This window comes from Onychostoma macrolepis, chromosome 02 (genome assembly GCF_012432095.1).
Source record: "Onychostoma macrolepis isolate SWU-2019 chromosome 02, ASM1243209v1, whole genome shotgun sequence".
Classification (NCBI taxonomy): Eukaryota; Metazoa; Chordata; class Actinopteri; order Cypriniformes; family Cyprinidae; genus Onychostoma; species Onychostoma macrolepis.
Genome location: NC_081156.1, coordinates 29,159,934 through 29,184,074, shown reverse-complemented (window position 1 = coordinate 29,184,074; position 24,141 = coordinate 29,159,934). Strand labels below are relative to the sequence as shown.

General features: G+C 36.5%; 1 protein-coding gene across 1 annotated transcript in view; it reads right to left on the bottom strand.

Annotated features, from left to right (window-relative positions):
- The window catches only part of gpc1b (glypican 1b), a 71,671-nt gene extending 50,225 nt beyond the window's left edge, over positions 1-21,446 (bottom strand). Inside the window, exon 1 of the mRNA XM_058753450.1 lies at positions 20,948-21,446. Coding sequence (XP_058609433.1) covers positions 20,948-21,092 — 145 coding nt within the window. The 5' untranslated portion in view covers positions 21,093-21,446. The remainder of the gene's footprint in view (positions 1-20,947) is intronic.
- Between the last annotated feature and the right edge of the window lie 2,695 nt (positions 21,447-24,141).

Below are 24,141 nucleotides of genomic sequence, written 5' to 3'. Positions count from 1 at the left end.
CACTTTAATACATGGCATGTCTGTGCAAAACATTTAAAATCACCCAAAAAGTCAATGTATGCCAGAAAGGAGAGCAATAGCCAAAACGGTAAAATATTATCTGACAGCTTTTATAGTTTATTAGCAAATATGATCTTTTTTAATACTATAAAGCTTCAGTCAGTACTGAAAATCTCATCTTTGTGGAAAAGCCACAGATTTCTTTACAAAATGGGCTGGTCAAGCCTGTCAATCAATCTAACCATAGCTCAACCTAAAAGCTGGTTCTCCTGCTTTGTAAATATGATCAAAACTTGACAGCCAACAGACTTAAAGTTCTGGAATCACAGGCAGTGTTGCCAGATTGGATAGATCCAGCCCAAAAGCTCACGAAAACCCGCCCAAAACTTTAACTGTCAAAATAATGTGATAGAATGTAAATCAAGGTTGATAAGAGCCATTTTTAACTCCTTAAAACAAATTAATGATGACAAAATAATATAAATATAATGCTAGATAAATTTCTGTGGAAAAACTACCAGATATAATTAAAATATGCAAGCTGACACTGTCAAAACGGCAATCAAGAAATTAACCGATACCCTCGAAAAAACACATGCATCATTTTCAATGTCAACAGTCAGAATTTAAATGCAAAAAAGTGCCCAATATAAGTGATCAGAATAAGCAATGTAATTAGGTATTTCACACTCGTTCATGCACACGCCATGACAGTCAAAAATGTGTCATTCATTGATTGATGCATACTGTATGATAATCCAACAATAAAAAGAATTAACAACAATAATAACGCTCTTACCTTCGTGCCGCTCTATAATTTCACACAGAACTAGAAAGTCTTTCGTGAAGTTCATATAGAACTTTGCACAGTCAAAACTAACAAGTGCAGCAGCTTTCAAGGATATACCAATCTGGACCGTTTAAAAGATAAAAGACAGGATCGTATAGATGTAAATAGATTTTGATTAAATAATTTAACTGTGCTCTGATTTCAGTGTTGCAGTGATATAGCCTTCGTGCCATCTCTCCCTCAACAGGTGTATGGCGCCTCATACAGTGTGCGTGTGTGTTTAGTAATGTTGCAATGACTGATTGGATGCGGTATATGCACACTTGGGCTTGTATGTTACCCGAGTAGCCTATACAATTCATATGTTTAAAAACCGCCAAACTGACCCCAAACCAGCCCAAATTTTGTCCACCCGCTCAAGCCAATATTTACCCGCACAATCCCAATCTGGCAACACTGACCACAGGCTGATTGGCTGAGGATTCAAAAACTGACTCGTTTGTCAATATTTTTTCAGTCTGGAGAACAGTAAGTCAGACATTCAAATATTAGCTGAAAGCATCAGTATGACTACACATGTGTGTTTGCATAAAGGTTGCTGGTTGGAATATTTCAGAGGTGACCACACTTACATCATTTTACCCTTTACCCTCCACCACAGTGGCGTACAAAGCACATATTGTCCAACTCTTTCTCTTTATCCCTTTCTTTTTCTCTCATCATAAAGAGCTGGCTGTGTGAATGGATGAAAGGTTCACTTTTAATTCAGTTGAAATCTGTCAGTCTGCTGCGTGTTGTGCCAAAAACACAAAGTGCATGTCAGATCATGTGCCACGGGATCTTTGAGAAGATCTCTTCCTCTCTTTCCCATATAATATTTCCAAAGCAGCCAATCAATACAGGAACAGTATTGGATGGAAAACACAACAGAGCTCACAGGCACTGGTGAACATCATGAACAACGGAAGAGTTTGCAGAGTTTATGCCTATTACTAAATTATACAAAACATACACAAAAAGGATGATGCAAATAGACATTAAAGTGCAGGTGTTCATTAGCAAGAGCTGATGGGAAGGTTGAGATTTCCTCATTGTTCCAATTATACATTTTGCAGCAATTTGGAAGGTTTCACAGAGAGTTTGCGGTTGCCAGCTCCCCTTCTGACTTCATCTTAAAGATGCAGTGTGTCATTTCTATACCACAGAATTGCATAAATAATTGTTGTTTTCAACAGGGTTACAATGACTACCCAGTCTAGTGCTGTCCCAAATCACGACATTGGATGAGTCAAAGTTGCTATGTCAGGCTGCTCAAACAAACAGATTCTATTAGGTGATGCTAGTGGCACAGAAATGCACACTTTAGCTTTAAGTCGGATGCCAAAGAAGAACCTTTTTTAAGCTCTTTAAGGAACATTTTCTTCGGTCGTACTTCAGAAAACCATCTATGCACTGGTGCTTTAAAGAACTCAGAAACCAAAACACTGATCTGAATAACCTATAATGAACTTTTTAAATCTCCAAAACACATAATCGTCAACTCAAGAATCCTATATAGCAAAAACAAGGCTTCTATGTTGAACTTAAAATCTGAAAAAGAGTGTAGAGTTCATAGGATGTTGTTAAGCATTTAGTGCTTGTTTAGAATAGTTTTCCATGATCAGCACAAACTAACATCCCAGTCCAGTGAATACTGATCCATGTGAAGAACAGAACCGCCCAAAACAGGAAACATACACTAAAGTTCAGAGTATGCAGAAGGCGGTGGTGATGCTTTCAAATCAGACACATCAATACTCTAACCTCCTTCCAGAAACCAAACAGCTCATTAAAACCGAATGACTTTACAAGTGAGTCAGACTCCTTAAGTCATCTGTCAGAGGAAAGGCAAAGGTTGCCTAAAGAACACGTCCTGGAGGGGCAACTTTTCAAAATGAGCTGAGAATTTCTGGAGGGCCCTTAAACGGCGAAGGCAATCGCTCAAAATAAGGTCAAAAACATGCGCAATCCTTAAAACATACTTTAAGCCAACAGCTAGATTTTTCCTTTTACTGACGATGTAAGTGGTGCTTGATTGTACAAAAGTACTGCTGAAATGCTGGAGTGCTGTTGCTAAGGAGTTGTGTAAGGTTTTTACTGTGTTCCTTGGCTAGGTGGTTTCTGGGGTGGTTCCTTACTGGCCCAAGTGAAAAAAGCTCACTCAAAGCTTCTACACCCTCTTAAAAATAATGGTTTTTATTATAATAATGGACATCTATGGTTCCACAAAGCACCTTTAACATCCATAAAACATTTTCAATGCACAAAAACTTCTTTATACTGGAAAAACGTTCTTTAGAATGTTCAAGAAAAAAATTTCTTCTGAGAAAACCCAAAATGGTTCTTATATGGGTATCACTGCAAAAACCCACTTTTGGAACTTTTAATTTTAAGAGTATATAGTGTTCAAATCCCAACCCTATATATCAGGGATCCTCAAATCTGGACCACGAGATCCACTTTCCAGCAGAGTTTAGCTGTAACCCTAATCAAACACACCTGGACATGCTAATCAATGTCTTCAGGATCATTAGAAAATCACAGACAAGTGAGTTTGATCAGGGTTGGAGCTAAACTCTGCAGTGGATTGGACCTCAAGGGTAAGATTTGAGGAACCCTGTTATATATGGTCACATTAGTGAAAATTTAATGAAATCTTGTGGACAAAAACATCTTTAGATTATAAATGTTATTCACTCGAAGAAAATAAAAACTATTTTTATAAGAACTAGATTTTTGTATGCAATGGGTTCTTGCTGGTGAAAAAAAAAAATTTAATTAAAAAATAAAAACCTTGCGCTAAAATGCTAGATTGCTGCTTCTAAGGTTTTGAGTGATTTTTATCTCTTAAGTGGTTCAAGAGTGGTTCTTTACTGGCCCAAGTCAAAAGAGCTCACTCCACACATATATAATATAATACGCTCATAAAAAATAAAGGTTCTTAATTGGCATCCATGGATCCATGAATAAACTTTAAAAATCCATGGACAATTTTAAATGCACACAAGGTTCTTTATGCTGGAAAATGTTATTTAGAATAGAATAAGAAGGTTATTTGGTAAATCCAAAATTGTTCTCCTATGACAGTGGTCTCAAACTCAATTCCTGGAGGGCCACAGCTCTGCAGAGTTTAGTTCCAACCAGCTCCAAATCACACTTGCTTGGAAGTTTCTAATAATCCTGAAGACCTTGATTAGTTGGATCAGGTGTGTTTGATTAGGGTTGGAGCTAAACTGTGCAGAGCTATGGCCCTCCAGGAATTGAGTTTGAGACCAATGTCCTATGGCATGTACACTCTTAAAAATAAAGGATCAAAAAAGTGGGTTTTCTAAGCGATGCCTTTCGAAGAACCATTTTTGGTTCCCCAAAGAACCTTCTTAGAAGAACATTTTAAAATCCGAAGAACCTTTTTCCACTATAAAGAACCTTTTGTGCAATAGAAAGGTTCTATGGATGCTAAACATGGAACCATAAATGCCAATAAAGAACCTTTATTTTTAAGAGTGGTCATTAAAATTCCTCCCTTACATTTGGTCACATTAGTGAAATTTCAGTGAATGTTTGTGGGCAAAAAACATCCATTGTCAATAGCAGATTTCTGTCGGTCATGTAAATGTAAAATCTGAAGAGGGAAATCTTTCGCCCTCAGTTAAAATTCCCAATCGCATTGATTCCTATATTAATGACTGGATTAGGCCCATGAAAATTCGCCGAACAACAGTAAATGTGACCCCACCTTAAGTGTGAGCAATAGCCTTAAGCTCAGCAAGTACCGCTTGCTCATATTTCAGAACAAGGTCCACACACACATGCACTTGCCTGTCTGGACATGCTCAGTTCAAAATTACAGGCTGTCAGAGATGGAGATGTTGTTCTCTGGCAGCTTAATCCGAACGTGCATGACACACAAACACACTTTACCGCCTGCCAGACTGAATCTGCTCTTGCTAAATGACAAGGTGTTTTGTGTCTGTTTCTGCGTGCGGGTCTGGGTTTGTCTACATTGTGTGGACCAAATGTCCTAACAAGGAAAGTATTTTGCTGTATTGTACTTTTGTATGGACAAGCACCCCTCATGTTTTCTTCAGAAAATATAAAATTCTAGTTTAGTTTGTATTATCAGTTGCCTAGCATGTTTTTGCTTGGGCAATGCATCACTGGGCAAATACATGGCATTCCAGTTTAACACACTTTCCAGTGCACTGAGCAAGAGAGATAAAGAGAAAGAAATGTGGGAATGAGGGAATGCATAGTAACACAAACACACACAAAACCCCACATCATCCTCGGTTTCTGTTCGTCCTCCAGTTGAGTGTGTAGGACAGATCGTTTGTGCCCTCAGAGGGGCGTAGGATCCCAAAGACCACGATTAGGGGATGTTTGACAAACACGCCATGAATTCTATCCTTGCTTTAAGTGCAGAAGATTAAAAATCAAGCATATCAGCTCTGCTTTAAAAACACACACACACACACACACACACACATACATCCATATATACACACACACTCAAATACTGTAGCTGCAGTGCTTATCACAGGACAAGGAGGTCATCCACATGAACATTTTATCAAAATTACATGCGCATCATTTTAAGCTGCTAAATGAGCTATGAAGGAGAAAGAGATGATGAGAGAGAGAATTAATGTTACATTCTACATTTTTCACAGCAGTTTAGTCTTTTGGTCAATTTGTTGATTATTTGGATCATTTAATATAAATGTATTCTATTTTTCACTATTGATCAATATTGAACAAATTATGTTATTAGTTTTAATAAAGATTTTAAATTAATGTTTAATTCATGTCTTTAACATTAATTTCATTTTAATAATAATACTTAAAATAATTACATTTATTCATTATAATAACAGTAATTTAGTCTTTTGGAAAGTTTCTTGAGTGTTATTTCCTACTTTAACATACACTTATTCTTATTTGCGCTGTTGTTTTATAGATTTTTTTAATCAATACTGACTGAATTATTTTATTAGTTAATTTTTACTTATTTTATTATTATTTTTTTATATGCATCAATAATTAAATTCAATTAAAGGTTTTTCAAATTAATATTTTTATTATTTAAAACATTAATTTAATTTAATTAATAATACTAAAATGATTACATTTATTCATTATTATTAATAACTAAATTATTAATTTAAATTAAATTAGAACAAGAAGAGGCAGCGATGAAAGTGAGATGACAAGTAAAACACAAAGAGGAAGATGAGAGAGACAGATGGAGGAAAGCAGAAGAGTGAGACAAGGACAAGGAGAGAGAATGATGGATAGAGGACGGATGCAGAGAAAGATGAGCAAAGAAAAACAGAGGGAGGGAAGAAGCTTCAGTGTTCCGCTAAGAAACGGATTACGGCCTTGATGTTCCTCAGATATTCAATTTCTCAGAGGCATTTTAATCCCACGGGAAACAAACCCTGCAATATCTTTCTCTCGCTCTCTGTTTGTGTTTTGTGTCTCTTCTAATGCATTTCTGTCTTTAGTTAGACTGAAGAACAAACACTGAGTTCACCAAGCAGTACGGAACACCACGTCATTGCCAAAAACCCAACAGAGGCCAAACACTTCCCTCACGCAACCCTCACCTCCACTAACAAACCACACACCGGGCTGGCTTCTGCTCACTTTCTCATTAAACCATGACAAGATCAACACAGGTGCCAAGAGAAGCTGAAGAGGTCATGTCATGAAGTTTAGAGCTTAGTTTTTAAAGGACCATATTCACTTCTGTAGAAAGTTTCTCCTTAAACAGATATCCCACCCAAAAATGAAAATTATGTCATTTATTCGTCACAAACCTACATGACTTTCTTTCTTCTATGAAAAACATGAAAAATATATTTTTTAAATGTATCTCTGTCAGACTTTTGTCCACAAATAAGTAATAAATAATTCCCAGGACTGAAAAGTGACATAAAACTAGATGTTTTTTTTTTTGTTTGTTTGTTTTGTTTTTTGTTTTTTTTCACAGCACAGCACAAAAAAACTAAAACTTTTTAAATTGAATAAATAGTTGAAAGTCATGAAGTCAAAAAGGGTGGGAATCCTGGCCTGCACTTCAAAATAAATAAATAGTCAAAAGGGGTAAAACTATGCACTTAGTTCTGCCAATAAATAAATAAATGTAATTACTTTTAAATATTATTGGTCAAAAGAGGTGAAAAAAATGAATAAATTATTAAAAATAAATATTATATCAAGGGTCAGTTGTTTTCTAAATATTGTCTGTTCTTTCTTCTTCAGAGTTTATGTATAAAACTATCAAAAATCTTTAAAAAAAAAAAACAGTAATGAAACCACAACAGGGTTTTGTAATATAAAGATCAGCTGACTCCTGTGATGTCTGTGACTGTGATGTCAGAGTTTTATGCGTCGCCTTTGTGTGGTTGAGACTCTTTCATACACGTGGCCCACTGAGTTTCTGTCTACACATTCATTGTCATCTCATCAGCGGTGAAAGGCTTTAATCTGAGAGCGGCTGTAACACGATGTATCATGGCCCAGCTCTGCGCAATCTCAACATGATGTCATTAGACTCCCACCATGCATCAGAATGGTCTATTACTACAATGCCGCTCACTGTGATAATCTAACCCATGATGGCCTGCAGAGGAGGATTACACATAGACAGACACACTACAGCACAGCGGTTGGGGCTCTGAACGCCGTCAGCCAGCATCACACCAATGGGTGATAGACGTCCTGAAAGAAGATCCACAGTCCAGACCGCATGGCAATGTAAAGGGTGAGTGGTAATGGCCGATATGTAAACTATCATTCCCAAAACAATTGCTTAGGAGAACCATTCTGAAGAAATGCCTTCCAAAATGACAGACAATTCAGCTCACATCAATTGTAAAGAATTGATTAAGGAATTGCTGATTTTTTTATGCTAGTTTCAGTTCTCGATTCCCAAACCCACTTGATTCATCGTGATATTCAGAAACTCAACAGAGGCTCTTTTCCAACCCTCTTTTCACATAATGATATCACTTCAATGTATCCACTGGCCTCCAAACAAAGTCTATGTGCAGTATGAACATGTCATTCTAATTTATGGTCTGCAAACTTTTATGAAAGTTTATGCTGCTTTATCAATAAATAACTGCTGGTATTTAAATTTAATCAGCAGCCATAAAACTATCAAATGTGCCCAGGTGAATCAACATAAAAACCACAAAACCTGGATCTAACAGCCATGACTTTTCCAGTGCAGCTGTAGCGGCTCTGTGCATTTGGCTGGAAATGAGAAAATTACAAATTAAAGCAACAAACAGCTTATTGGAAATGAGTCAGCTTTCAAACAGAGCCGATGTTGCTGGAGTGTATCAATAACCACATAAATGCACATCATTCATGAAAGCAATGAAAGATTAGACTAAACAGCCCAAGCACCTGGAGAACAGAACACATAATGATCATGATATGATCACACACACACACACACACACACTTTTCCCAACCTCTCACAATGATCTTGCCCTAATCTCAGCCTCAGACAGCACAAACGCAGACTGTTTACTGACTATCTGATGCAGATGCAGATAATACAGACCCAAAATGGCAGAAAACAAAATGAAATTTGGTTGGTCTCCTGACATGCCAATCAGAGAGTCACTTCCAGTCTAAGTGTCAGAATAAGCTGATATGTGGACCAGACCTTATGCAATGGAGTAAAAGGCCTGACACTGCTGGACCAATCTAGACCTAACATACACACACACACACACACAGGTGTAATGTCCTGGGCTCCTGCTCCCAAGTAATCCCAGAAACCATACATGACAGCACAAATGTAACATTAGCACAGGCTTCAAAGAGCCAGGTACGGATTAGCTGATCCCTGAAGAGGATCAATAACTGTCACATCTGCTGCTTCAGCTAAAGCCTAGAAAAGCCAGACAGTGTCCACCCTCAGCTTTTATATCAATACACACTCTCTCCATCCACAGCCAGACCTGTGAGAGCTACATCTATTCATCTCAAAGCAACAAACTGATTCTCGCAGAATATCAATAGCTAAGAAAGAGAAATCAGATAAAGATCACTGTCAGAGAAAGAGTATGTGCATGTTGGCTAAACAGATGAAAGACTGGAATAGTCTGTTTGTAAAGGTGATATGTGGACATTTTTTTTCATGCACATTTTCCTCTCCCATCTTAATGTGCAGTGAAAACTATAAATGCGAAATACGAAAGTACACACTTTACCTCGAAATTTTAATTATATTCTGGTGGCAAAATTGCTAAAACAAAAATACTATAATATATATATATATATATATATATATATATTAGTGCTGTCAAACGATTAATTAAGCAATCGCATCCAAAAATAAAGATTTTGTTTACACAATATGTGTGTGTGTACTGTGTATATTTATTATGTCTATATAAATACACACACATACAGTATATATTTTGAAAATATGTACATGTATTTACATGTATATATATATATATTACTTATATTACAGCTAAATATATTTAATATATAAACATAATATATTTTTCTTAAATATATACATGTATGTGTGTGTAATAATAAATATACACAGCACACACACATATATTATGTAAACAAAAACTTTTATTTTGGATGCGATTAGTTGCAATTATATATATATAGTTTCAATTTAATATACACAAAATGCACACAATAAATTATATATATATTAGCAGTCACACATATGCAATTAAAATATATATGCACATTCTCAGAATTAAAAAATAAATAAATAAAATAATAATTATATATATATATATATATATGCAACTTCTTCAGATGTGAAGATTCTTCATCATGGCAACTATCTATGAGCAAGTTACACTAAGCAATCAAAGACAATTTGGGGCAATTTGCCAAAATTGCATCCAAAAGGTCAATATCAGAGCTGGAAAGAGCAAGTATATGATATTACTCCCTTGTACCTCGTTTCACTCCATATTTTCCCATCTTTTTCTCTTGTATCTACAAATACAACACCCTGCTACCCAGCCAACATATAAACAAAGCAGGTCATGTCTGACGTCAGACAAAATCAACAGCAGTCAGAAATCCCTCTTCTTATGTAACAATGCTAATCACTGTGATTCCCAACAGCTGGACTGACTCATTTACACAAGAGAAAGAGCAGCACAGGACACCCTATGAAGGGCAGTGCCTAATCTGCTCGCAACGTCTACTATTGCTCTTTCTAGTTGTATTTGGTCTGATTAATGAACATTATGCCCTTATGTTTGCCTTAACTGATCTACAACCACGTGAAATCAAATACAAACTATCAGAGTAGAACTCACTGTAAATAATGTATTCCAATTCGCCTAGGATTTGTGTCTTTTCCATGTATTTTTTTAAGTTCTACACAATTGTATGCATAATATTTGGGTAGGTAGCAACTCGGTTTAAACCAGTTAAGAAAAACATTCTTAGAAAAACTGAAAAGGTTTTGGTAAGGGCATTATATATTATGTTTATGGGCATTTCCTTTAACCCTACAACACAACACAGAGCAAAGCATAATTCAAAGATGAAACACCTGTGAAAAACCATTAAGGAAAATTCCTTCATATTAACACAGTACATTTCCTAAGAATTTTCTTGTCTTATGCATGTCTTATCTGGTCAACAAGTTGGTTTTTACTGGCCCAGCTGGTCTAGTCTGATCCTGATGGATTTAGAGGGGTTTATGTAAATGTTAAAAATCAATTTATTTTTGGTGAATTATGTCCAATGTCTGTTAAACTGCTGACAACTTGATTGCCATTTAGACCCATCTAAGATCTCTGCTGGAAATTGAAGACATGCATTCAAGCATAAAACTCTGACACTAGCAGCTACATTGAGATTTTTATCAGTATGCCTCCATCTAATCAAAGTGTATTATTTCTTGTATTAAATGGGAAAACAGAAATCAATGTGCTAGAAACATTTTTACAGACCAGTTTGAAGCTCAAACACATAAAACAGGTAGGCCAATATGAATGATGGAAAAGTAAAAAAAAAAAAAAAAAAATGAAAGGCTGAAAGAACAAGAATAGGTTTTCTAGTAGACTGTAAATCAGCTGTGTATTTCTATAGAAAGCAACAAAGAGATGAACTCGAAGTCGTGGTGAGATGTAATGTACTGTAATGACTTTGAGGAGAGCCACTGGTAAAACTGATGTGTCAGCATTGCTCTCTTTCTTACAGTCTTTCTCTCCCAACCCATCCATCTCCCTCCTCTCCTTCCTCCCGTGTGGATTTGCGATTCAATTTTGTTGAGTGATGCCATGTGGTTGGGTCACAGAGGAGAACACCTCCTTTCACAGCCAAAGAGACAGATTCTCTCTATGTGCTGAACTAATTTAAGAGAAGCTCAGCTCATACTGACCAAATACATCTGCCATAAAACTCTGAGAGCAACCTGATCAGCTATAACAACTACTGTTAATAAATAATAACTAATATATGTGAACTAATAACCATATTTCAAAATCCACATCTGTAGATAGATAGATAGATAGATAGATAGATCACCAGACCACTGAACAAAACCCACTCAGAAAACATGCTGCGCTATCTCATTCAAAAATCATAGATCTAGTGCTGTCAAACGATTAATTGTGATTAATCGCATCCAAAATAAAAGTTTTTGTTTGCATATATATGTGTACTGTGTATATTTATTATGTATATATAAATACACACCCATGCGTGTTTATATTTCATGAAAAGTATGTTATTTTATATATTAAATAAATTTATTTATAATATAAATTATATGAATATAAATATAGACGTAAATATTTTCAAAATATATACTGAATGTGTGTGTATTTATATATGCATAATAAATATACACAGAACACACACATATATTATGCAAACAAAAAACTTTTATTTTGGATGCGATTAATCGCGATTAATCGTTTGACAGCACTACCTACATACATTTGATATAAATCAGCACGCAGAGATGGAAAGAGAGCTTGAGAGAGTTCAGACTCAGAGACAGTAGGCTGTCACCCTCCAGCAGGGTCATTTCACTGAACATGGGATTTAAAGAGACAGAGCTGTGGAAACACGGAGGACACAAGAACACGTTCCACTTATATTTGAGAAGCAGAAACTGTCTATTTGTCTTTATTTTGAACAGTTTATCTGTTGTTTTAACTTGTTTGTGTGAAAATTTTGCTTGAAAAGTGACTTCCTACCATCTTTCTTTAAAATGAATGCCATTTGGTGTGATGCTTTGTTTTATAATGCAAAGGCATTTATGCATTTTTAAGTGTGACTTAAGTGTCCAAATACTTTGTGGCCTGTGACACACACACAAATTCAACCGAGCATAAACTGTCTACAGCAAAACAAAGCTGGATTATCTGTATTATTTATGAACAACTTTGCTCAGAGGAACAGAAATAGAGGAAGAGAGGAATAAAAATAGCAAATGAGCAAACAAGAGAGAATTTCCAGTTTGTCTCTAATTACACACACAGTGTGCTGCGTGAGATGACAGTTTATATGTCTTTTTGTGCTGTTATCTTAATATTACCTGTTTCTCCAGAGAATGAGAGATATAAATGGATCGCCCTGAGCTTTTAGCGCATCTAAAAATACATCAATCTCATCCAACTCACAGAGAACAAAACATATCTCACTCCCCGTCTCAAGGGCCTGTCTCTAAAAGACGACGCAAGGAAATTGAAGGCATTTGAACATTACGATTGTGATGAAATTCCCTGCTCAGTACGGAAACTACAAATGAACATGATGACAGCATCTGTCTTGCTTTAGTATTGTGCCTGTACTGATGTTGTGTTTGCAGAATGATGCTGCTCGCTTTGCTCCTTGAGAGACGTTTTAGGCAAAGCTTTATTAAGACAACAGTCTTGGTGACCTTATCTTTTTTTTTATCTCATATTTTTATGCATGGGTCAATGTGATAGATAAGACCTTTATGCAAGAACTCGGAGTACCCAAAGTAAGGGTGTTGGTAACTTAACGGTTAAATATATAAACTCCCATCATAAAGATTGAAGGTTCATTCCCAAGTAACTCTGACCCATGAACTAGAGTTCTGAAAAGCCCACTCCATCTCGACTGTAGCTGTCAACACAGTACTTAACCCCCGTTTGCCTCAGGGAGGACAGACCCCGCAATTAGCACACTGTTTGTTCAAAGACTCTTCATCTTCTGAGGCACAATGGAAATTCTCATTAGAGTCATAATAAATTAATATTTCAGCCAAAGGAGAAGGAAACTACACAACTCTAGCATTACGAAATTGTGAACTGCATAACATTTTGTTTTCTGGGTTAAATAACCAATTTTTCATGGTTGGTTTCAACAGATACACATTATCTCACTGGTTCCTTCCACAGATTGATAATGAAAACCAACCCACACAATGTTGTGTAACAAGACTTTTGACATACAGCAAAGTCTGGTCAAACTTGCAGCTTTTTTCTGGTCAAGAACTGCCCTGAAAAGATCATTTAAATGACATGCAATGCAACCAACCTTTCTAGTGTACTACATTTAAATGTGTGCAGATTTTACATAAAAATAAATAAATGGTAGTATTTGTTGCATGATATTTATGCAGATTTTAATACACAAATAAATAAATGACAGTATTTGTTTAACAACATTTAAATGTTTGCAGAATAAATAAATAAATAAATGGTAGTATTTGGTGCATGATATTTAAATACATGCAGATTTTAATACAAAAATGTATTTTAAATGTAGTATTTTTTTTTACTACATTTAAATGTTTACAGATTTTATTACAAAATAAATAAATAAAAAGTAAATAAATGGTCGTATTTGTTGCAAAATATTTAAATATCTGCAGATTTTAATACAAATATAAGTGACAGTTTTACTACATTTAAATATTTGTACAAATAATAAATAAATAAATGCCAGTACTGGTTTTAATACATTTAAATGTTTGCAGATTTTAATGAAAGAAAGAAAGAAAGAACAAATAGCAGTATTTACTGTACTACATTTAAGTGTATGTAGATTTTAATAAATAAATAAGAGTATGTGTCAGTCATACAGGTTTGTAACAATACATATATGAATATGAATAAATGAAATAATTACCATTTTTCTGCAGTTTTTCCACAGCTCTGATGCTTATGTATGAGGTTGCTGTACAAGGCTGAATGTTTCTCATAAGCGCTATTAGCGATCATTATTACGTCAGATGCTCCCATGATGAATGGGGTGAAATCTCTCTCCTTTTCCCACACCTCCTTACAGCTGCTGTGAGTCCAGCCAAACCAAACATGCTCTCCCCTCCCACTACCCTGTAATAGCGCTGCAAGCTCGCTGTTCAGCCCAGCTTTAACAGGAAGCCCCATTGAGTTGCACATTTGAGACTACATCGCTCTTCCAAATCCCTCTCGCCGTACTTCCTTCTGATTCTAGTGCATGTAATGTCCTACATTCTCGATCGCTACATCGTCCCTCTGCTCTAATGTGGAGAAGCTTCACGCTTAGTCTCCAGGGGGTAAAAGTTAGGATGCTGTTGGGAGTGTTAAACCAGAGACTAAGACACATGCTAAAATTAAAACAAGACTTGACAATTTTCAAGAATTCACTAGCTCTGGTACAATTCCTTTTCTGTTATTACAGGAACCCCATGGGCTAGTTGTTTATTTTAATGTTTATATTAATATGGTATCAGTTTATTTTAAATTGAGGATTAAATTTATGTTCTCAGCTAACTATCATCCCAAGTTTCGTAGTATAAAATCAAGCCTATTTCAAAAAATATAATATTAAAAATATAAACTAAACAAATTTCAGCTGTTGAACACAAAAGAAGATATTTTGAAGAATGTTGGTGACCAAACAGTTGACAGTAGCCAACTGGAAAAAATACTATGAAAGTCAATGGATACCGTCAGCTGTTCTTCAAAATATCTTCTTTTGTGTTCAGCAGAAGAAAGAAATTCATATAGGTTTGGGACAAGTAGTAAATGATGACAGAATTTTCATTTTTGGGTGAATTATCCCTGAATGGTGCAATCCAATTCATATATGCGTTTACATGTAATCTGACCAAAGCTTCAAGGCAATCACTGTTCAATCACTTCAGAACTGGAGAAAACCACTGCAAAAATAACACCAGAGTGTATTTTTCAATCGGATTGAGAAAACAGTCAAGATTTCAGAATTTACTTTCTTTTTTTCTTTTTTTTTTTTTTTCCTGATCAGGTTAGATTGAGGTGTTTACATTAAGGCTTTTTAATCCAATTACTAATGAATGATTTGGGTGCATGTAAATATGCAATGCTAAATATGTTGGCTTTAAGAACAGAAATCCTGCCTTTCTATTAAACAAGCCAAGTGTTGGTGAAGTTACAGAACCTACCAATCTAACCAAGCCAAGCTAACCAGCCAAACCCCTGATCTGAACCAGTATACTTGCAGTGTAATTTTGAGTACCTTACAATGAATCATCATGGCTAGTTAGAAATGTGTTTAGGATTATAAAGATTAGAAAACACAGCGTGACTCTTTTTCTCAGAGTCAGGGTAAATTTAACTTCACTGGGATGAAACGAACTGTCAAAACATTCAAGTGCTACACAGCACAGGTGTCTAAAATAAAAGAAACATGTTAAAGTCAACAAAAAAGTATGCTATATAAATAAAAATGCTCTAAATTCACTTGGCTTAAACAGTTATGGTAAAAAAGCTCATTTTGGACAGGTAGCAGCTATTGGGGAATGTGACCTCTGTCTCTCTCTGTCTGTCTGTCTGTCTCTCTCTCTCTTCCTTCAAAGGATGTCACACAATAGCAAATCCATCAAAAATGTCTTTGTCTAAAGGTCACCTTGGTCCATCACATATCTCTCTCGCTCTCCTCTGGGAGGGCCGTGAGTCCTTCACTCACAGGAAGGCTGAGAACTACATTACACTGCATGTATTACAATCTGACTCAGTTATTTGTCATATTTAGTGGCTAGGTAATTCAATAGGTCTCGGTCCGGATTGCAGATTTACATCACCGCACTGTGCTGGCGTTATCTGATTTCATAAGTATCATATTCAGCTGCGGATCACATCCTGGGAGAGAGGCCAAGGTCTTGTATAGACACACAGTTTTATGTTTTACCAATTACCAAAAAAAAAAATCAGGATCTGCCTAAAGCGGGACAATTACACTCAAGACAAATCTCTGATAAGTGATCAGTCCTGCTGAAAAGATCAGTGTAGTTGGTCCACACAAGTTCAAGCTGGTTCAACCTGGTTAGAGATAGATGATCCCTAGCAAACCTATAGCAGTCTAAAACAAGTCTTGCTGGTTAAGCTAGTTAAAAGTATAGTTTATTCCAAAAAGTTGTGTTTTGTTCACACCCTTGTTCTACCTTATCGTTCCAAAAATGCTAAAAGTAGGTTTAATGTAAAAAAAAAATACTATAGCTCATGAGGAATAGAAGTAAATTACTCACCTACATCTTAGATAGCCTGAGGATAAGTAACTATTTATTTAAATGTAATTGCATTGAAAATGCAACCAAAAGTAAGTCGTGCAAGTTCAAAACAACATGAGTTGAGTAAATGATGTCAATTTTCAATTTTGGGGTGATTTATCCAGCACACCACCATCCAAAGCACAACATATGCTTACTAGCCGTAAGAATCTTTTCAGCATCAAAAAGGAAACAACACATCAAGAGATATTTTAATAAAACACTAGTACTTCTAAAGTCCAACCATCTGTTTTTCTTGTTTAAAGGGACAGAAGAAGCAGCAGATTGGAATGAGAATCTCAATATCAGTTTTCTCTTTCTCCATCTCAGTATCTTTTTTCTTCTTTTTTTTTTCCTTCACTGCTGCAGTGTGCAGAGCGGTTCCTCAGCTCTGCATGACATCAAACACTGTGTGGTGAGTTTCAGGCTCCAGAGGGCAGATTACAGCTTAATGCCTTCAACATCTACTGCATCAGCACTATAAACACTTCACTCGGTGTCCATGTGTGTGTGTGTGTGCATATGAGTCTAGGAATACCCCATCCTCAATTCATCCTGCTATGGATTGGAGGATAAATGCACAAATCTATTGTGAAAGCATGTTGTGTGACTCCAACAAACATTTAAAATCAATGCATGCAAATCAATACGCACTTATAACAAATCAATACAAGATGCAATGCAATGCACACACAGACAGACACACACACACACACACACATGTTGGGTTTCCATGTTTTATGGGGACATTCCATAGGCGTAATAGTTTTATACTGTACAAACTGTATATTCAATCACTCTACACCAACCCTACACCTAAACCTACCCCTTACAGGAAACTTTCTGCATTTTTAGATTTTCAAAAAACTTAATTCTGTATGATTTATAAGCTTGTTTCCTCATGGGGGCCAAAAAATGTCCCCACAAGGAGAAGGATTTCGGATATTGCTATCTTTGTGGGGGCATTGTTTTCCCCATAACATGGGGTTTACCAGGACCACACACACACACACATATGCAGAGGATGAATAAAAAAAGAATTCAGTACTATGCCCTAGAGCAAGTGTGCTCAACTTAAATACTGAAATATTAATGCACAAAGAAGTTCTGCAATCTATGTTGTTCCTATGGACCATTTCACTTTGAGCAACCATCATTTGCCTCCAGCAGATGCACCAGCGGCCATTATCCAATGGGCTGCCACGGCTCAGGGACCTCATTAGTGCTTTCATGCTTGCCTGTGTCCATGACTTAAACGTGACTAATGACAGCTGCTTTATGACCACTGCTTACTCTACAGTCACAGCTAGGGGGCGCTACACGTCGTCATCATGGTCAATGAGGTTTTAGATGCCACAGGTTGCAGCTGGTGTTAAAATTCTATCTTTATTATTGAGGTGGCAAATAAATAAATATTTTATACAATCTTAGAAAAATTCTTATTATTCATTAATTATAATAATCATAACAAAAATAAAGCCACGGGTTACATCCTGTGTTCTATTCTGACATGATTAGACTCAAGCAAAATCTAGTTCAGTTTTTCATTAATAATTCAAACCTGAGTTCAGAAGGGGAACTTAGTTGGTAAATAAAAAAATAAAAAAATAGTAAGTATGCATGTATTAGTAAGTAAGTAAGTTTTAATACAAAACTACAAAGAAACAAATAATACAATGGCTACAATGAAAATATATTTATAAAATTATATTAGTTTGCATTTATGCATAAAATGTACATATAAATATATTTTCATGATTAATATTATTAATTTATAATAAATGATCAATTGAAACCATTTTACATGGCTGGACTCAAACCCAGGTATGCTACATGAGCACCATGACTCAATATGTCACTTGCACTGACTACAATGCCACGTCTCCAACCCCAGATGCTTTTTTTTTGTTTTTGTTTTTTTTTAAATAACATAAACCATATATTAAGGATTGGCAATTTGTAATACCTATTGGGACTGACCTCTAATCTTATAAGGTATGATTGCAGGTACACAATTCCAGTAATGTGATATATCATATATACTCAAAATGCATCAAAACAATTTGAAAGATTCTACAAGATGACAGCCTTTACATTGGGTGCAAAACTCCATCTACTACACAAGGAAAATAAGAATTGAGACAAAGGTGAGCTGAACTTGGCTTACTTTCCCGAAATGATTGTTGATATGAGCCTGATAAGAACTGACAGGAGCCATCTTGACCTGATCTGTCACTGAATCTTTCCTGAAATGAGGTCAAGTAGAGATTATCGTTGTGTATTGTTGTAACCTCAGGCTCTGGTGTGGGTCGCTCAGCTTGTTCGGGCCATTAGCAGGGTGTGCCACAGTTCGCCGAGGTGGGATCCCCTCTCCAAATCACCAGGGGAATATGATTACTCAGTTATGAGTAAAACAGAACGCATGGGGACTGATAGAAGACAGCTGCTTTTAGATGAGCTTTGCAATGTTCTACTAGATAAAACACGATAAACATAAGCACACACACACACTCACAAACACAACCAAAGGCCAAAACATTTGCCTCACAGGGTTGGTGTCAAGTTCATCTCAGATGAGTCAGAGTGAAAGATGATATACAATCCAGCTGAATGTTCAAATCCAGCCTTAGAAATTCAAATGAAGCTTTTAAGATTTTTCCCATCAAAAATTAAAGCCACATCCCCAATGAAATTCATCCATCTAAGGTTAATGCTGATCATCGACTAGCAGCAGGAGAGAACAGAGTGGAAAAAGAGCGAGAAGAGACGGAAAAACGGGTGGATCCATTAATGTCACAGAAACCGCTATAGAAGATCCGAGTTTGTGTCCAGATTTCCCATCCAGACAGCTGACAACAGTCATGCAACTTTAATATTCACAAAAACCAAAATCAGATTCCCGCAGTTTTACGCATGGGAGGACAAGTATGTCAGCTCTTGAGTGGAGAACCCAAGAAAGATCTCTGCAGTATAAAAAAAAACTGCAGTATAATTGCAGAACATCTCCTAGGGGAAACTCTTGACTCTGAAACAATTACTTTCAATTAAATCTCATTGTCTCCATATGGATGAGAGGTTAGGGATAGGGGCTTGATCGTCATCACTTAGACACGTTAGAGCGTGCCGTCTAAACACAGCGGTGTTAACATGCCTGATCACAACGATGCATCACTCTGATTGAATGCGTCTGGACGTGTTGTACGTGTTTATGAGGATAATAACTTCATCACATTAATGTACAGCCGCTAACGTCTGATTTTCACCTCTATTAATCTTCTAAATGGAGGACACTTTCTGATCATTAGGGAATACCGACCGGGATCAGCTCGTGCGTCATGCGAAAAAGGATGATGGGTAAAAATACATTCAGGCTGCAGCACAGTAAAGCAATCTGGGGTGATAGAAAAATTCAATGAAACAAAGAGAAATCAAGGTCTTCTGTGCGTGTGAAATCACTAGAGCTCTACCACAAAGCACACCCACTGAGGTTTCAGCTCTTCAACTCAAAAATAAAAAGTGAAAACTCTACCTTCATGGAGCAACTGTGAATGACACTCCACCCTGACACACACACACACACACCATCAGAGATTGCAGAAAGCTCATAATCACCAGTAAATCTCTTTAACTATGCCACACATTCAAACCGCCTGACAGCAGAAGAAACGGTCTGGAAAACTGTTATGGAATCCTAGGTCATGGAAAATTATTATGAAGTCCAAAGACCTGTGGGAGTGTCACATATGTGCAGGACAGGGGTCTGTGACAGACAGTGAGATGAACAAACAGGTCTCAAGCATAAGAGGCTCTTCAGAGAGAAGAAAAGGTATAATAAAAATGCCAGATATTGAGGCAAGATTCCTTTATAGTTCAGTTAAATAATTCATAAAAATAAAAATAAAAATGACATTCCACTCAATATTAAAATGTATATTAATACTTATAATAATATACATTTTAATATAAATATATATATAATAATAATAATAATAATAACAATAATAATAATAATAATAATATTTTATATTATTTATTACCTTTAAATTATCAGGTGATTATATTTATCAGTCAAAGCCTTCTGTCTAAAACATTTATGTGACATTAAGTACATATATATCACATAACATAATTACTGTACATAATTCATAAAGATGATTGTATTTATAAATATTTATTTAATTTAGAATTAAAACCACTGATATATATATATATATATATATATATATATATATATATATATATATATATATATATATATATATATATATATATATATATATATATATATATATATATATATATATATATTATATATAATGTTTATTCATTACCCAGCACACACATGCCCATAACTTTAAGTTATCATACCATTTTACAACCAGTAGGAGTTATTTTCTAAACTTTATTTCTAACTGTTGGGCTTGATTATGATTATTGAAATATTGATCTGTATTGCTACATGTGTACGAAACTTGTCTTGTCTGTTGATAACATAAAATGATAATGTATTTGAATCGAACTGTAACTACTTGCATTAAAGTTTGTTTTTGTAGGCTATCCAGTGCCTTTCATCACAACTGTCATTCACGCTGAAATGAAGGTTTGAACGGTTCACCTACCGGATATTACTGTTTGCGGGACTCCGTTCAGATTGAACCCCTTGCTGTTGTAGAAGTGCCTGATGTCCGAGCATGTCTTGGGTTTACTCTCCCCGAACACCAGCCCGGTGAGACCGCACAGAAGCACCAGCACGACAAAACCCATTCTGGACAGAAGAAAGAAGCGTGATGTGCGAATCAAATCCAAGGGCGAAGAGCAGCGGATAAACGCGTCCACAGCGAAGCTTCCCGTTTCCAAAAGCGCACCGGTTCGCTCCCACGCGCAGTGTCTTATTCAGTGGCAAAAGATTGAATTAAAACGGAGAGTGCGATCCTGTGTGAGAGATGACGGAGCGGAGAGGGAGGAATGACATGAGCTCACGGGAGCGCACACTTCGGAGACGCGTCTGTGCGCTCGCGTTCGGTCGAGTGCGAGGCGGAGCGGAGCGGGGCGGGCGCGCGAGCGAGCGAAGGCACCATCTGCAGGGCATCGGGTTCGTCTGCCGCTGCCGCCGCGTTCCTACACAGGATGTTACATCAAATCAGCCCGCTGGCCAATGAAGACGGGATTCCATTTCCCCACAGGCTCTCCTGGATGACAGGATAGGGATCTCTGAGATTCCTTATGTAATTTAGTCAAACTCTGGGTTTGAGCTGACTTTGACATGTCTTTATGCTGGATTTGTGTCTCTCCTTAGGGGATACAATAAGAACTTTATAGGATTCAGTTTGGAATCATAGTTTGGAACCAATCCTAAAGAGAATTGTCTTATAGGATTCCAACATGAGATAAAAACTATAGAGTTATGCTGGAATGGAATACCAGTACTGTGAAATACACTGGACTATTTTTTTTAAACTAAGGAGTGCACCCCGGCCCCGCTTACACCTGATATTAACATCCATTTGAAGCCGAATGACACTAAAACAGGTGTAAAGATAGTTTAATGTGTTTTGAGATTCATTTATTTCAAAGTCATTCAGAAACGGTCAAAAACATGTGACATCACTGCATCAGTGGAGTAGCATAAATGTTAATCTTTTCTGATGCGGATCAAATAAAGACAGATTTTAACATTTTACAGTTATGTCCAGCTTGTAAAGAAAATAAGCAACAGGGGCGGACTTAGTGATTTGGGGGCCTCAAGCAAATTCTAGGTATGGGGCCCTAACACAATAACTGTGCTCTTTTACGCCTGACCCTTATTTTGCTCGCTTGCTGTCATAGTTTATAGTTTATTTATCCCTTTACAAACAGTAATTAGTCAACCTCATGCTGTTCTAAAGCCATATTAGGCTACCTTTTTTTTTTTCAGATCACAAAAGAAGACACCTATCAAAAAAAAAAAAAAAAGAGAAACACTTGCACTTGTCCATTTAATAAATTGTAAACTATTTCAATCTTTTTACAAACATAAAATTATCCCATGCAATTCATTCCATTTTCCAGGTGTTCTGAAGGTATACGGTAGGGTTTGCCAAGAAACAAATCAAAAATGTAATCTATTATTAAGTGAAAATCTCCAGTCATTGCATTTGTGCATTAATGCGTACGAGTGCACAGCAGTCATTCTGTTAACAGTTAATATAACTGTTCTGAGACAGTATTATACAGCCTAGAATGTCCGCAAAGAGTGCTCCCTCACATAATCACTAAAAGCTGTCACTCACTTCAGTTTATTGCAATCTCACGATGTTCCATTATAAGCTCTCTACACTGCGCAATGAATCTCTTATTTACATCGTATCTACACTTTGTCATAATGAGAGGATTCCCGAGCTTGCAGAACTCAGCACTTGACAAAAACTTTTGAGCGGTGAGTGGATTCTAACTTATACACTTCTAGTCATTGCGTTCAAGAAATCAACAGATATGTCTGTGATTGGCTACACTGTTCAATGCTGCAAATATGTTTCGCCAATATCAGATGGGGCACCCTGATTCCCCCGGGGCCCTAAGCAGCCACTTACCTCATTATGCCTGCCCCTGCTGATGGAGAACAATATGGAAAATTGCTTACTTAAAGTAACTGCATGTAGTTTTGTGTATTCTTTGCGATTTGGAGCCCCCTACAGTTAAGTGAGTTCACAGTCGAAAATCACTGTCGCAATTACATGCATTTGTTGCTGCCGTAAAGCAATCTGCCGTTTTCATGGAATTTCGTACCCCTTTCACAAAACATACATGCTTTCAGAAAAGACATTTGACAGGATAGTGTGGGAAAGATTATTAGGCCTGTAAGTCAGTGTACCATCAGACATGGTCAGGTCGAGCACACTGAATTATGGACTGAATTTTTTGGACTCTTCCTTTCTCTTGCCCAAAAAAACACCTCTCAATAAGAGAGTAGGAAGATTATATTGAATTATTTATGAGGGAAATAACAGGGTAAGGTCCCGGTCTCTCTATTTCATGTTACATGTAATGCTCTGCCATATTTATTACAGTCCCAGACCGTCAACCCCTCTGCGGACAGGCTAGATCTTGACACGCTTCAAAGATGCAGTAAATTTTTGAACAGGCTGCAGCTCGCCTGCGACAATGCACACACCCGTAGTTACTCCTTGACAGCCACAGCGTTTTCTGAGCCATGTCTGTGGCCTGCAGTTTGACAAATATGACAGGAAACACTCCTCGCACTGAGAGAAAATACCGGCCCCTGGGCTACAAACAAGAGTCAGCGGTATATTACAAAGATAATCCAGCAAATGTACTGCTGAAAAGAGAATAAAGGAGAGCGAATATGAACAGGTTAGTGATAAACAGTGGCACACTTACATGGGTAAGAAATAAATACATACTTACATAACAACTGAATGGAGCTGCCAGGGACATTTCTGTGAGTGAATAGCGGGGTGGGGCCGTTAAAATGGTTTCACAGAGAGGCACGCAGTTAGTTACATGTTTTGCCCTTTCTGTCCTCTAGCAGTTAAGATAATGATAATGTTGTTTCTGACTTTATTTACAATGCAACAAATCTGATTTGGTTTTCAAATCATTTGGATTTACAGTACGCACCTTCATTTTGCATGTGATAAATCAAATCTGTTTGCTCAGACAGCAAACTGGAAATTGTATTCATTCATTCATTCATTCATTTAAAAATATGTTTAGAATATACATATACAGTAATTTAATAAAACAAATAGAATTTCAAACAAATTGGGTTTATAAACTATTTATTTATTTATTTGTTATATATGTATGTATGTAT